Source organism: Lottia gigantea, assembly GCF_000327385.1.
Source record: "Lottia gigantea unplaced genomic scaffold LOTGIsca_27, whole genome shotgun sequence".
Lineage (NCBI taxonomy): Eukaryota > Metazoa > Mollusca > Gastropoda > Lottiidae > Lottia > Lottia gigantea.
Genome location: NW_008708846.1, coordinates 121,780 through 136,203, shown reverse-complemented (window position 1 = coordinate 136,203; position 14,424 = coordinate 121,780). Strand labels below are relative to the sequence as shown.

At 35.6% G+C, this 14,424-nt stretch overlaps 1 protein-coding gene across 1 annotated transcript; it reads right to left on the bottom strand.

Annotated features, from left to right (window-relative positions):
* Positions 1-3,014: 3,014 nt before the first annotated feature.
* On the bottom strand, positions 3,015-4,364 carry LOTGIDRAFT_160946 (hypothetical protein; the record flags this gene model as incomplete). Its single annotated transcript, XM_009056206.1, has 2 exons — positions 3,015-3,308; positions 4,065-4,364. 2 exons carry the CDS (start codon positions 4,362-4,364, stop codon positions 3,015-3,017), a joined length of 594 nt encoding a protein of 197 aa, XP_009054454.1.
* Between the last annotated feature and the right edge of the window lie 10,060 nt (positions 4,365-14,424).

The following is a 14,424-nucleotide window of genomic DNA, read 5'->3' as shown; positions in this document are numbered from 1 at the left end:
AACAACCCTGATATCTTGTTACGATCCATTATGGGCTACAATGACGAATTTGAAACTGCAGCCACTAAATGGGGCAGGAGCCATGAACCAGCTGCCAAGCGTGTGTACCAAAGGCGTATTCAAGTAACTCACCCCAGGCTGAAACTCTTTTCATCTGGCCTTGTGGTAAAGCAAAGTCTACCACACTTGGGATCAAGCTCAGATGGAATAGTAGACTGTTGTAAGAAATGTGTTCACACCAAGGGGGTCTTAGAGATTAAATGCCCATATCAATTTAGGAACTGTTCACCAGAAGAGGCCTGTGTAGACAAAACATTTTGTTGTTCGATAGTGCATGGCAAAGTAACCTTGAAAAGAAACCACAACTACTATTTCCAAGTTCAAGGTCAAATGGACTTAACAGAAAGAAAATGGTGCGATTTTTTTGTGTGGACTTTGAAGGGTCATAGTGTAGAGAGAGTATATTTTGATAATGAATTTTGGGTTGACATGCTAGGTAAACAGTTTTTATATAAAGGCTGTCATACCAGAATTGTTCACAGAGCATGTCAAACGTGGTAAAGAACTAATGTAATGGAACTTAATGTGATTAAAGTATACAGTTCTCATTGACATTCAAATGTGTAAATGGACAAAAATATGAAACAGTTTATTAAAACAAAATTGGTGTTGGCATGTTATTGTTACATTTGATAATTTGTTGGCACTTAAAGGGATTGTTAAGTGATTTTCTAAACTGTGTATGTGTATCGGGGCATTTGGGGGCACTGATAGCATCAATTTTGCGCCATTCCGATTTCCACTCCAACATATATGGTTCTTCCAATTATACAAACACGTTTTGATGTCACTAATAGTGAATTGCATAGATATCAATAGTAGCTTCCGGTAGATCACACTTAGTGATGTCATAAAACGCGTTAGTTTTAGAGGAATAGCAAAAACCACAGACGTCGGAATGGAAATTGGAATGGCACAAATTGATGCTATCAGTGTCCCGATACACATACAAAGTTTAGAAAATCATTTTACAATCCTTTTAAGTTGATTATAGACCTTGACAAGGTTCGCACAGCCTTGAAAAACCCTTGAATTCCGTCCGTTGCCTTGAAAAACCTTGATTTCAAAAAAAGTCTTTGAAAACACCATAAAAAACCCATTTTCTCTTGAAAAGTTCTTGAATTTTGAGTTGAGTCAAATTGTGTATATTTTTATCATTAACCCCATTGACAAATATTAACTATCTTTATTGATTTCACAGTTCAGGTTCATGTGTATTCTGTCAGACTAATATCCTTGAAAAGTCCTTGAATTTCAAAGCCCAGAGTCCCTGAAATGTCTTTGAATTTTTGAGGCAAAGTGCTGTATGAACCCTGCTTGATTTCTATGCAAATATATGATATCTAATTAGTAATTAGTAAATAAGTGGTAATATTATTGTTATTCTAACAAAATTTTTTATATCATACATAAAAGTACCCGTTTGGTCTGTAGGAAAGCTGTCTAGAACAGTGATATATAAATTGCAGAAAAATACAGTTTTAGCATAGAAAGTATTTTGATTTTATCGGGGTTGGGGTTCAAAACCAACACTTCTCAAGTCATGAATAAATTTGTTAGTTCACACAGCCACCGATACTATATATCACATGAATATTTTTGTGTCGTTGATTAATTCTGATTGATATGTATGTTTTAATGATCTTATTAAACGTATCATCATGAACTGCTCTTTTTCATTGACAACTATAATGAAATTGAAATTTTAGTCTGTATTGGTCGGATTCAAACCCAGTTTAATCATTCTAGAGCACTAAAGTCTCAAAGGAGAGTAAATAACAAATCTTATAATAGTATGGTGTGAAACAGTCTATTTTCAGAAGGAAAAGTTACAATTATACTGGTGATTAAATCAAAGTCAAACATATAAGCTTTATAAACATATAACAAACAAAATGGCATAGATACAATTGTCAATTCAAACTTATCAATCCCAAAGCTCACACAAAACTTCATCAAAATTCATTGAAAATTGTAGCTTCTAATATCCCCATTAGCTCATTTTGATGCAACTTTACAAGGGCAAAACCTCAAAAAATGTTCATCGAAAAATTGTCAACATCAAACTTGACCACAATGTCCTAATGCTCGCATCAAGTTTCATCACAATGCACCAAAGATTGTAGCTTCTATTGTCCAAACAAGCAAATATTGTAGCCTCTTTTGGCCCATGTATGTAAATTTTGACGCAATTTTACTGCCAAGGGCAATAACTCAAAAAAAACGTTAATCGAAAAATCGCCAAATTTAAACTTAACTAGGATCTTATTGATCCTTACTGCTTATATAAGTTTCACCAAAATCCATCAAAAATTGTAGCTTCTATTGTCCCCACAAGCACATCAAGGGCAAGGGCTATAACTCGAAATCTGTTCATCCAAAAATTGTCATATTCGAATTTGATCAAGAAATTATCAATACCAATGCTCACACCAAGTTTCATTAAAATCAAATGTAAACTGTAGTCTATAAAGTAAAGTCACAACACAGTTCCTTTAACCATTTTAGCAATATATAAACCATTAGTTTCCGAATGGAAATATAAAATATACGTTTAAACGATGCCGCGTGGTGTTGTCAAATCAGATATGAGGAAGCCCTTATCAGCCATTATCCCAACACCAGCTTCAAATAAATCGAGGAGTCCTGACTTTATAGTTGTTTATCACTAATGCTTCCACTCCACAGGTCCGAAACAAAAGTTATAATGCCTGATGGACTTATTCCTAGAAGTGCTTTCCAGGTCATATGTGACTTGTAGTGTGAATACATCATTGACTTGTTAGCGAGTGATTGTGGGGTTTCTGTGTAGATCTCAGTGTAGTCAATAATTATGCGACAGTTCGGGTATTTCCTTTTGAACTTTTGTGGCATTGTTTCTTTTAATGTCTTTCTGGATGGCCAAGCAACTAATATAGAAAGTTTAACACTCATGTATGAAATCCACTGGTTTGCTATGGAGTTATAAAGTCTGTTTGTGTTGAAACACTACACTTTGAAATTGAAACTGAACTAGTCCCTTCTGTCTGAGTAGAACAGGACACTCCTACCATGTCGGTCTGTATGTCTTTATTTAGCATTTTTTGAACAGTAAATTCAATCTTTCCAGCATAGTCATGGAACTTTTTTGAAGCAAACTCGGATACACTGCTTGTAATTAACATACAGTCTGGTCCAACATACTCTTCTTCATTCTCCACATCTTGGCCTTCATCACTACATGTGAATGTCGATTCTGAACTTTCCACCTGAAATTACAATAAAAACAGGAATCTTATTAGTATTAATTATGGTTCTATTCCTTAAGTATTATTTTCAATAATTCAAGGGAATGGACAAAAACCTTTTATATAATATTCATGATAATACACTAACAAACATTCTATTGTATGTTTGATTAACTGATTATACAAATAATAAAACAGATAAAATATCGGTGTTATGAAACAGAATCATATCTTATGTTTGACAATTTCATATGTCATCACAATGAAAGCTACAATTATCATTAGACTAGTTAAAAAAATTAATGATGGGACCATTTTGACTTTTTCATAGGCAGGACCATTTTGACTTTTTTCAGGGGTCATTTAGACCCATTGTCTGTCTGTGCAAGTTGAAAATTAAATTTTTGCAATTATTTTCATGAGAACTGGAATCAGTCTGACAATGTTACTGTTAGTCTTAGAATGTCTTTGCTTTGAATGGATTTATTTTAAATAGGAACACAATTTATGTCTTCAAAATGTTTTTTTTACAGAGGCTAGAAGACAATTTTCAGTCAAAATTAGTCACCTTTCTCGATTGAAATTTCTAGGAGAGAAATGTATTTCCATTTAATGTTAACTTACAAATATTATATTATTTAACAAAGCAAAGACATTCTAAGACTAACAGTAGCATTGTCAGGCTGATTCCAATTCTCATAAAAATAGGATAATTGCAAAAATTCACTTTTCAACTTGCACAGACAGTAAGATTTATTTTGTTGAAATGACACTTACCTTAGATAATTTAAATATCTTTTCCTTGTTGTTTATGATAAACACACAAGGTACGGGGTTTTCTTTTGTATATTTTCCGTTGGCGAAGTGAGCAGAACAAAGTCGATCGTTTTTCAAATTTGACACAAAATTTGGACTGACAGATTTCAGACGCTTAATCCAGAGTTTTCTCAGATTATCTTCCGTTGGAAATCTGTGCAACTTTACACAACGTTCATTCACAATTTTTCCCCCGTAGTTACTGCAAATGCAACAATAATGTCGCTTTTTAATCGTCGATTTTGTTGTAGATTCGCTCATTTTGGCGCAAATTCACTTTGCTCTCCACCGTAAGATCTCCAAGCTAAAGAGCGCTCAGGGGAGGTAATTTTTCAAGGGAGATAACAACAGTTATTGAACAGGACTATTGATGTAATATTTTGAAATATTCCACAAATAAATCAGAATAACTCCATTTAATTTAAATTCCTTCTGTTATATTTCTATAATCTTTTCTTCAATTCAGTGTTTTTAAAGCATTTCTCTAAACTCTAAACATACACCACAGGACTCAAAAACAAATCTGAACACTGCGAAAGCATATCAAGAGTGATCCCAAGAAGCATGTTGAATTTAAAGAAACTGAAATAGAAGAGCTTGGAACTATAGACAGATGCTGAGTGATGATCAAAAAGAAAGCAACAGATTATTAACAAGGGAAAGAGTTGCTAGACACCGGGCTAAGAAGAAGAGTACAGAGACAGTTTCGAGTAAAACAAGAAAAGATGTTTAGTGTCCTCTAAGAGAAGTTTGTTTCTGGAGAAAACGATAGAGAACCACTTCAAACATTTAAGAGATGTAAGATCAGAAAATCTAAAGTCAAGGAGGACTATGGCTTTAAGCGCTGAACAAATATGGTGAAATGAAAACTTCAAGTAAAAATTTGAGTATTATCTGGAAATTGATGACCAGAAAATCTATTGATAGAAAGTAGAGGTCAGATGTAGTTAGTGTTGATATTGAAAAGTAGAAAAGTTCTACATATTTGGCATGTAAAGTACAAGTTCTTGTGAAGTCTGGTTTTAAACCCAAAACGATTCTAGATAGCACTTTAAAGGAACTACGTAATCCGACATACACTGGGACTGCAAAACAATGTCAGATTAGCGAGAGTGTCGGAGTTTTTTATACTAGCCCCAGAAGGAAATCAATCAGGGCCAGAAAATGATGTAGGATTAGGCAGAATATTGGAATACTCAGATATCACAGGGTACACTGTATGTTCAAAATTCACCAAACTGCATCCGGTATAAAACTTTCTCAAAGCAAATTTGAACAAATGAGACTGAAGCACATAGGAACATCTAGAGAACCAAAATTGAACCAATGCTTGTGTGAGATATGTAACAGTGTTGAACATAAATTGAAAGTTTTGAATTCATACCAACTATTTTCATACCAAACATAAAAATGTGTAAAATGTGAATGATCAATCTCATATGAAATGTGTCAAAAAAAAAATGTGGTAAATGTGGAACTTTTAAGCTTGATAGTTTTTTTAAATGATGATCAAGATTTGAAGAATCCTGTGAATGGCTTAAATAGCTGAGTGAAACTTTTACAAGAAATGGACATTTTCACACTAGCATATACAGTTTCCTCCTGTTACATCTGCTGTACATTCCCTTTCTAACCTCAAGTTATTTTCATTATGCTCCCCAACTACAACAACCACTGACAAGAAGCCAGACATAGAAACACTCAACTAAACCAATATCACGTACCCTACAACGGTCTTGTCTTCCATCGCCCTCTACAACCTACCAATCGCCGACCACCAACCAACCCATCCAGTTATATCCCACCCCATCACCGACCTACCTACCACACAGCCTACCAAGCCGGAGGTAACCACCGCCCTGACCAACAACAGAAACGACCACCAACCAGTCCCCACTCATATGGAGAAAGAACCCTTTGTAAAGGCGTTCTTTCAAGTCTTGCAGTGTCAATCCTTACCTTTCAACAGCAAGGTCAACCGGCAATCATAAAGTCTCTGAGTTGGATAGTTTTAACCGTCCAGCCATGAAAGCATCAGCTGTCAACGCGAATATTAGATCCCTCAATCGGACATGGCTCTCTAAGGTTCCGCTGGTCCAGATAGACCATTACCAAACCACACTTCAAGAGAAACTGACCACCATTCGTACCAAATCTTTATCATCACCCGCCGTTGACTGCATCATTTCTCATGCCCTGTCCTGGACCCGTCGCTCCTATGGCAAACCTCTCACTCAAGCTGTAATCACCAAATTTTACCAGATAATCAACGAAACCAAAACCAGAGTAACCATATCTCTACCAAACTGAATAGGACACTACACCTGCACCACTCTATCAAACCAAACCTCTAAAAGTGCCCGAAGTTCACATACTCCTAGTCCAGCAGATATAGGTAAACGTTTTCGTAGAGAGTGCACCCCACTTCTCTTTTCTCTTTTGAGACTCGTCTTCCCCTTCCACGCCATCTGAATCTTCACTGCATGATCCAGGATTCGCCAAACTTTCTTCCTTCTGTGTGTTTTTGGACCAGCAAACCACCCCTCAGTCTCCATCCAAGTCAAGACGTGTATGCTACATTTCTAACAACTACCAAACCAGTACCAATCACCCAATCAACAACCATTATATCCGCTACCAAACCCTATTATCATCAAACCAAGGACAAATCATTATGGAATCTACCTGCTGTGAAGAAATCTACCTTAATTATTGGATCCTCTAAACTGAATCGAATTACCAAAACCAGTTCAGACACTGAAACACATTCTTACCCCGGTGCCATCACATACAGTCAATCCTTGAATCATATGACCATGATCCCAAACCTACTACCGTTATTCTTCATGTAGGCCTCAACAACCGTGATCAGCTAACAAAGACATCCTTTAACCAAGAACAGAAATTAATCGCTACAGCCAACAAAACTTTTCCAAACTCCAAGATCATCTTCACATGTATACCCACCTCAAAAAAAATCTCTAAGCACAACAGAATCTCAGTACCTTCAAAGACATGATGATGGAGTCCAATACCAGCAGCGCAACAATCTTACTACCCTACAAAGAAGAATTCGATCCAGTTGATAATGTTCATACAGCAAACAGTATTTATTTGTTTTGGATACACCAGCTTCAAGCATCGAGTAAGTCTTTAAACTAATTACTGGGGATAAAAATAATGAGAGGCCACCGCTAGGCCAAACGTAGTTAACTTGAGCTACAAAATTTTCACACCCCTTCATCATTCAATCTTAGACTGTGGACTTTAGTTTATTCCCACACCAAAGATAGCCAACTTAAATTATCTCCGACCATCCATTGAACGATTTCAACGAAATCTTAGCTGCACATATTTTTTTCGAAACCACCCCCCACGTGGTGCTAGAACATTGTTTATTCCTAAATCCACGTGGACACCCCCTTAGGCTGCCATCCATCTGAAATACTGAAAGCATTTGAGAGTATGAATAGCCAGAGAACCTTTCCATAACATACGCAAGCCTAATCTCATACAAGTGGAACGTGAAGCGTTAAACTTACTTAAGAAAGACAATAGCATTGTTATTAAAAAGAGTGACAAAGGTTCATGTTGTTTCATTCTGAATAGGGAAGATTACTTTTCAGAAGCAGAGAATCCTAAACATTATGCCATTTTACTGATACTAATTTCAAAGAAACTGCTAACATGATTAAAAATATTCTTACCGATTTGGTCAAAACTAATTATCTCAAACAGAAACAATATGACTATCTGTCTGCCAAACCTGATTGTCGTGAGAGACATTTGTACACTTTGCCTAAAATCCATTAGAATCCAACCAAGGAGTAATTAATCTCGAATAAAATCCCTAAAGGCCATCTGATTATATCTGACTGTGGTAATGAGTCGTATGCAGTGTCAGAATACATTGATCATTTCTACCTCTAGCATGTCAACATCGCGCCTACCTTAAAGACACAACCGATTTTGTCAATAAAATAAAAAATCTTCGAGTTCCCTCTAATGCTATTTTAATTTCTATCGACGTTTCTTCTATGTATACCAATATCGATAACACTGCTGGTTTAACGACAGTTCGTAAAGCTTTTAATAGAAACCCAGATCCAAACAGACCCGACGATGCAATTCTACAGCTTTTAAAGATTTGTCTCAGTCGAAACAATTTCACATTTAATGGTAAAACATATTTACAAACTTCAGGGGCAGCTATGGGCAATCGATTCATGCCTTCATACGCAAACCCTTTTCATGGCAGAGTGGGAACGTGAGGTGTTGCCCCCATTTGACCCACTTTTTTACGGACGCTTTTTGGATGACATTTTTATGGTTAAGACTTATTCTATCGAACAGATTTGGGAATTCTTTGATATTCTCAACACCCACCATCCTTCCATCAAACTAACCGCAAACGCGAGAGACAAAAGAATAGACTTTCTCGATACCACTGTCTTTAAGGGAGATTCCATAGCAGAAACAAATAAACTGGATATTAAGGTGTATTTCAAAGAAACTGATACTCATCAACTCTTGCACAAGAGCTCTTTTTACCCAAAACATACCTTTTCTGGTCTAATTAAGTTAAGGTTTTACGATTTCACCGAATTTGCACAAGATCTTCTGATTTCAAGATAGTTCATGCCCACTATAAGAGCCTTCAAGAGAAATTCCCCCATGTCTATAAACAGAAGATAGTTGACAACAGCCATATACACCCACCATGGATGGTAAATATTCAAGATTTTGGGGCAAGGGCAATAACTCTGCTTCTAACGGTCGCAAATAGCTCAAATACAAACTTGATCTTCATTTTATGAATATGTATACACATATGAGATTTGAACGACATATTTGTTATATGTATACACATACCATCAAAAAATCTAGTTTTTAGAGCGTTTACAAGCAAATGTTGACGGACCAAATGATGGATGGACGGACCGACCTTCGTTTCATGAATATGTATGCACATACCGAATTTCATTTGATTCCTTTAAACACTCTAGTTTTTTGATGTTGATAGAAGCACTTACTGTATAGAGGTTAAAGAGCGATAACTCCTCAAAACTGACGTAAGAGGCCTAAATCTTGAAAAAGCCTTAAATTTAATCAGAAGTAAACTAAACTCTCTCAAACCTTTCGATTGAGGTCCAATAACATTCATTTTAAGTTTCATCAAAATCGGTTGAAAACTATTAAAGGGTAATAGCATATTCTAGATTTTGGGGCAAGGGCAATAAATCTGCTTCTAACGGTGGAAAATAGCTCAATATGTATACGCATACCGAATTTCATTTGATTCCATCAAAAATCTAGTTTTTAGAGCGTTTACAAGCAAATGTTGATGGACAGACGGACCATCGGCTACAATATTCTTTAAACCGATATGTCCAATGAATTTCGTCATTTACTTGATATTAATGGCAATGAAATCCGCATCAAAGGTCCCAAGAACTCCAAGATGACTAGACCACTGAATATTGTAGAGTATTATAGAGCTTTTGACATATACAGGGAAGTACTTGTAGAAGTGTATCCAAACCGAGCCAAAGAACTACAAGATTATCTAGCCCACATAACATCCAGGGCCTCCACTTATGGTGGTGCTTTGTTTTATGAATATCATCAGGCTTTCTTCTTGAAAGTCTCCAACTTGCTGGAGCAGGGATTGAAAGTTAACTGGGGTCTGTTGGATATACCTCTATATGTATCTGTTACCGCTGGAAAGAAACCTATGTCCTGTAGTATTTGCCTTGGTTCTAGCCACAGTACAGACCTTTGCCCCTCAACTAAAGGGGCCAATAAAACCAATAAAACACGCAAACCTGATTCAGTTATAAGAGGTCGGAAGATTCATTATCACAATGGGGTTGAAATATGCAATAATTTCAATGGAATCAATGGATGTGTAAGGAATAACTGTACATTTGCACACGTGTGTGTTTTGTGTAAACAGCCACATTCAGCTTCTAAATGTAAGAAAGAAGACAAGGCAAACACTAATGAAAAACTAGAACCACAGGTGGTACAGAGTGGGACTTTGCGAATGTTTGAATTACATGGATGAATAAATCTAAAATTGAAAATTTTGAAAATCTTAAAACCGTTCCTTTTTTTGAACTAAAAAGGTGAAACATCTGAGATTTTTATATAATTCGGCTTAAGTAATGATTACAAAAGCAAAAGCATTTTCCAAAAAATTGTAATCTATATATTTTTTTCCAGACAACAAAATGTAAACAAAATGAAAATTTAACCCGGATGTGCCATGCCCACGTCAATTTTTTTTGGGTGGATACATTTATATGGGGTATGTTTAATTATGTTCCAAGTTTGAAGCCTCTATATCTAAAGGTTCGTGAGATATGCTTATATTAATGTCAAAAAATTCACAAAATCAGTTAAAGATTTCCAAAAATTAAAAAATATAAGAAAATTAATTTTTGCATTACAATCCATTGTGATATATCGTTCGAAAAAGTCCAAAGTTGCGATTTTGGCCGTTTTTGTACAGCTATAAAACCGGAAGTAGGTGTCGGAGGTCAAATATCAAAGTATCATCTGGTAGCCAAGGTCAATGACTTTTGACCTACTTAAGGTCAAGGTCATCAAAGGTCAAAGTCACGAGATATACGCCATCATATATTGAAAAAATTCAATCGCAAATAAGCAAAATCGAAATTCAAAAATCGGCTTCCTGCGATCTCTCTTAATTTTCATGTTCTTTCATTTGACACCAAAACTTTGAAATTCGGTTTAGCCAAATTGGCTGAATAAAAATCGAAGAGTTTCAGGGAAATCAAAATGGCGGCTGAAATATCATTCCAATTTTCGATCTTTTTACCGCACATTTATCCCATAACTATAGCTACCGATCAGTACAAGTTTCGTTAAAAAATATCAATTACAGCGGAAGTGGGTCAATCGGAAGTTTGCACCCTTATAACGTGTAAACCGGAAGTGGTGCAAAACTTTTGACTGCTTAGTTTTGTTTACTACCTTGTTTTCTATTTTCAATAAAAATTTCAGATGAATCGGACAAATAGCAAAGAAATAGAAAAAATGGCAAAAAAAAAAGTTTAGATGCAAAAAGTGTGCAACGAATATTTGAAAATCAAATTTTTTTAACTCATAGTTAATTGGGATTTCGCTACAGTTTCTAAATATGAAAACCCGAGCAAAATCAGTCTAAAATTGCACCTTCTAGGCCCCAAAAACTACTTTTTGCACATTTTGCAAAATGCGCTACTTTCGGTTTTGCAAATATGTTCCAATTTATATTCATTAAGTACCTAGAAAAAAAGAAACACACAGGGTTGTAAAAAGGTTGCTACAGCTGTTGCAGTTTAGGCTGTCTGCCCTGTGTAAAAAACGAAGAAGAAAAAAAAAAGGAAACATTTCGAAAAAAAACTGGGACTTTGCGGTAACAAAAAACTCGCTGAAGCAAGTGATTGGTGGAAACTTTCTTCTGGTGGAACTATCTGACTTTGTTGTGCCTTGTAATATAGATATCTCTCAACTAATGAAAGTTCTATGGAGTCACCAAGATAAGGAATTGGTAGATTATCTCATAAATGGATTTCAATATGGTTTTTATTCTGGTCTATCAAACTTACCTGATTCTACTTGTGTGTGCCCTAATAATAAATCAGCCAGAGACTTTCTGCGTTAACCCTTTAGGACTTGCTATCGGAAAGTATTCCAAGAAGAAGAGACTCATACTTGACCTTTCGGCTCCGCATAATGATTTAGATCGGAGCATTAATAGCTTAATTAATAAGGAAGTATTTTCCGTAAAGTATATTTCTATAGATGATGCTATTAAACGGATTCAAAGGGAAGGTCCATGTTGCAATTAATGTAAATTTGATATTCAAGATGCTTTTAAGCAACTGCCTTTGAACCCTTCCATGTGGCCTTTCCATGGTTTCCGTTGGGAGCATTGTTTGTATTTTTATACTCGCTTAGTTTTTGGCTCTCGTTCAAGTCCTAAAATATTTGATATGTTTTCATCAGCCATTTGCTGCATTGCTAAGCATATATTCAAGATTAATTTTATTTTGCATCTTTTAGATGATTTTTTAACCATCGACAGTCAATATTTTGATGCACAGATAACCATGGGCAACATGAAATTATTTTCTTCACTTGGTGTTCCATTATCTGAGAAGAAAACTGAGGGTCCAACAACACGCGTAGAATATCTTGGTATAACTTTAGATACTTGATATTTGAGGCTAGTTTACCAGATGAGAAATTTTTTTGCATAACAGGTATCATTAAAGAATTTTTATCAAAAAGTCATGTTTCAAAAAAAGATTTGTTAAGCTTATTAGGGCATTTGAATTTTGCATCACGTGTAATTCGCCTTGGGAGATCCTTTGTATCTTTTCTCATCACTTTGACAACTAAGGTTCGAGAATTGCATCATTTTTTGCATCTTAACCAAGCATGCAAGCAAGAATTAAAAATGTGGTTATTGTTTCTCAGAGAGTGGAATGAGACTTCTTTCTTCTTAGATCAGTGGTATACACCAGCTGTTGACATGGAATTGTATACTGATGCCCCCAGCACCAAAGGCTTTGGAGGCAATTATAAGGGCCAGTGGTTCAGTGGTTCAGTGGCGCATGGCCAAATGAATTACTGCATTCAAAGGAGAGCTCTCTAGCGCTCTTGGAGTTTTATCCTATATTAGTGGCAACAATTTTATGGGATAGCTCTTGGAGTAAAATGAGAGTTCTCTTTTACTGTGACAATACTGCAACAGTGGCAATTATTGGCAAAGGTTGAGCCTTTTACAGATGTAGCCTTTTAAACTCTTTGTGCAGGAAACTTACATTATGTACTATGAATTTTAATTTTACCATTCATGCTCGCCATGTTCCGGGTGTTAAAAATGAAATAGCTCATGCTTTATCACGCTATAATTTTCAGAAATTTCACAGTTTAGCTCCAGTAGCAGCCCCCAAGCCTTGCAGAATTCCATCTTACCAAACTGTTACCAACATTCAGTTTTAGATTTAGAAGTAGAGAAACTTTGGGACCAGACATTAGCCCCATCTACCCTTCAAACCTATAAAACTGGTATAACTTGTTTCTTATTGTTATATGATTTCGCAGCTGATGTTAGAAATTTACCTTGTATAAGTGAAAAGGTTTTAATCCAATTTGTCACCTATTGTCACTCTATTTTGACTATTTCTCATAGTGCTATAAGATCCTACCTGGCAGGTATAAGATATTTCTATATTAAACAATGCTCAAATCATTTATGGAACACATTTTCAAATCTAGATCAATTGTATTATATTTTGAGGGCAATTAAACGTTCTCAGTTAATACCCAACCTAAAGCGCTTGCAAGTCACTATTGAGTTGCTTTCATCTATGCTTCTAAGGCTATCAAAAGGTTGTTTTTCACCTTACATGGATCAATTGTTATTATATTGCCTCTTGCCTTTTTTGGGTTTCTTCACTGTGGGGAGTTTACTACTAATGGGAGTTTTGATCCAAATCTATGTATAGATGATATAACATTTTCGAATGGTTACTCTTATATGGATGTATATTTGAAGTCGTCCACAACAGATCCCTTTCGGAAAGGAATTGATATTACCATATTTGAAAATAAGTTAAATACTGTTAAACAAATGTTTAAATTTATGAGTTTAAGGAAAAGACTCTACCCTGGTAAGGCTTTAATTATTATGGTAAACAGTACACCTTTATCAAGAGAACAATTTTTGTGCTACTTTAGATCCTTACTCCATAAAATAGGTATCGCCAGCTCGAAGTATAGTGGGCATTCTTTTCGAATTGGTGCTGCTACATCGGCAGGTAAAGCTGGTATTCATGATCACTTGATCCAAACCCTTGGTCGCTGGAAGTCGTCAGCCTACACCGGTTACATTCATACCTCTAAAGATACCATCAAGAATGCCCAATATGCTTTGAGCAATTATAAATCCCTACATTATATTTTGGCATCACAATGTGTACTTCGTCATCCTTTGGCTTTTATTTAATAGATTCCAAAATAGTGTATTATCTTATCTTATGTAGATATGTCTCTTGTTCTTGTTACTATATTTAATTTTCGTTGGATCCAAAATTTTCTTAATGATAGGAAGTAAATGCTGGGATCACTTCCCTCATTTACTGTTGCAAATCACTTTTTCAACACTAGCAAGGGTTAGGGTCACGCTCTTACCCTTTAACACAGTTCATCACTAATCTTAAAACCACCTTAACAGATGAGGGTCAATGCTGCAGACTGATATCATAGACAGTCACTTGATAAGCTTGGCAACCTAAGCTTACCA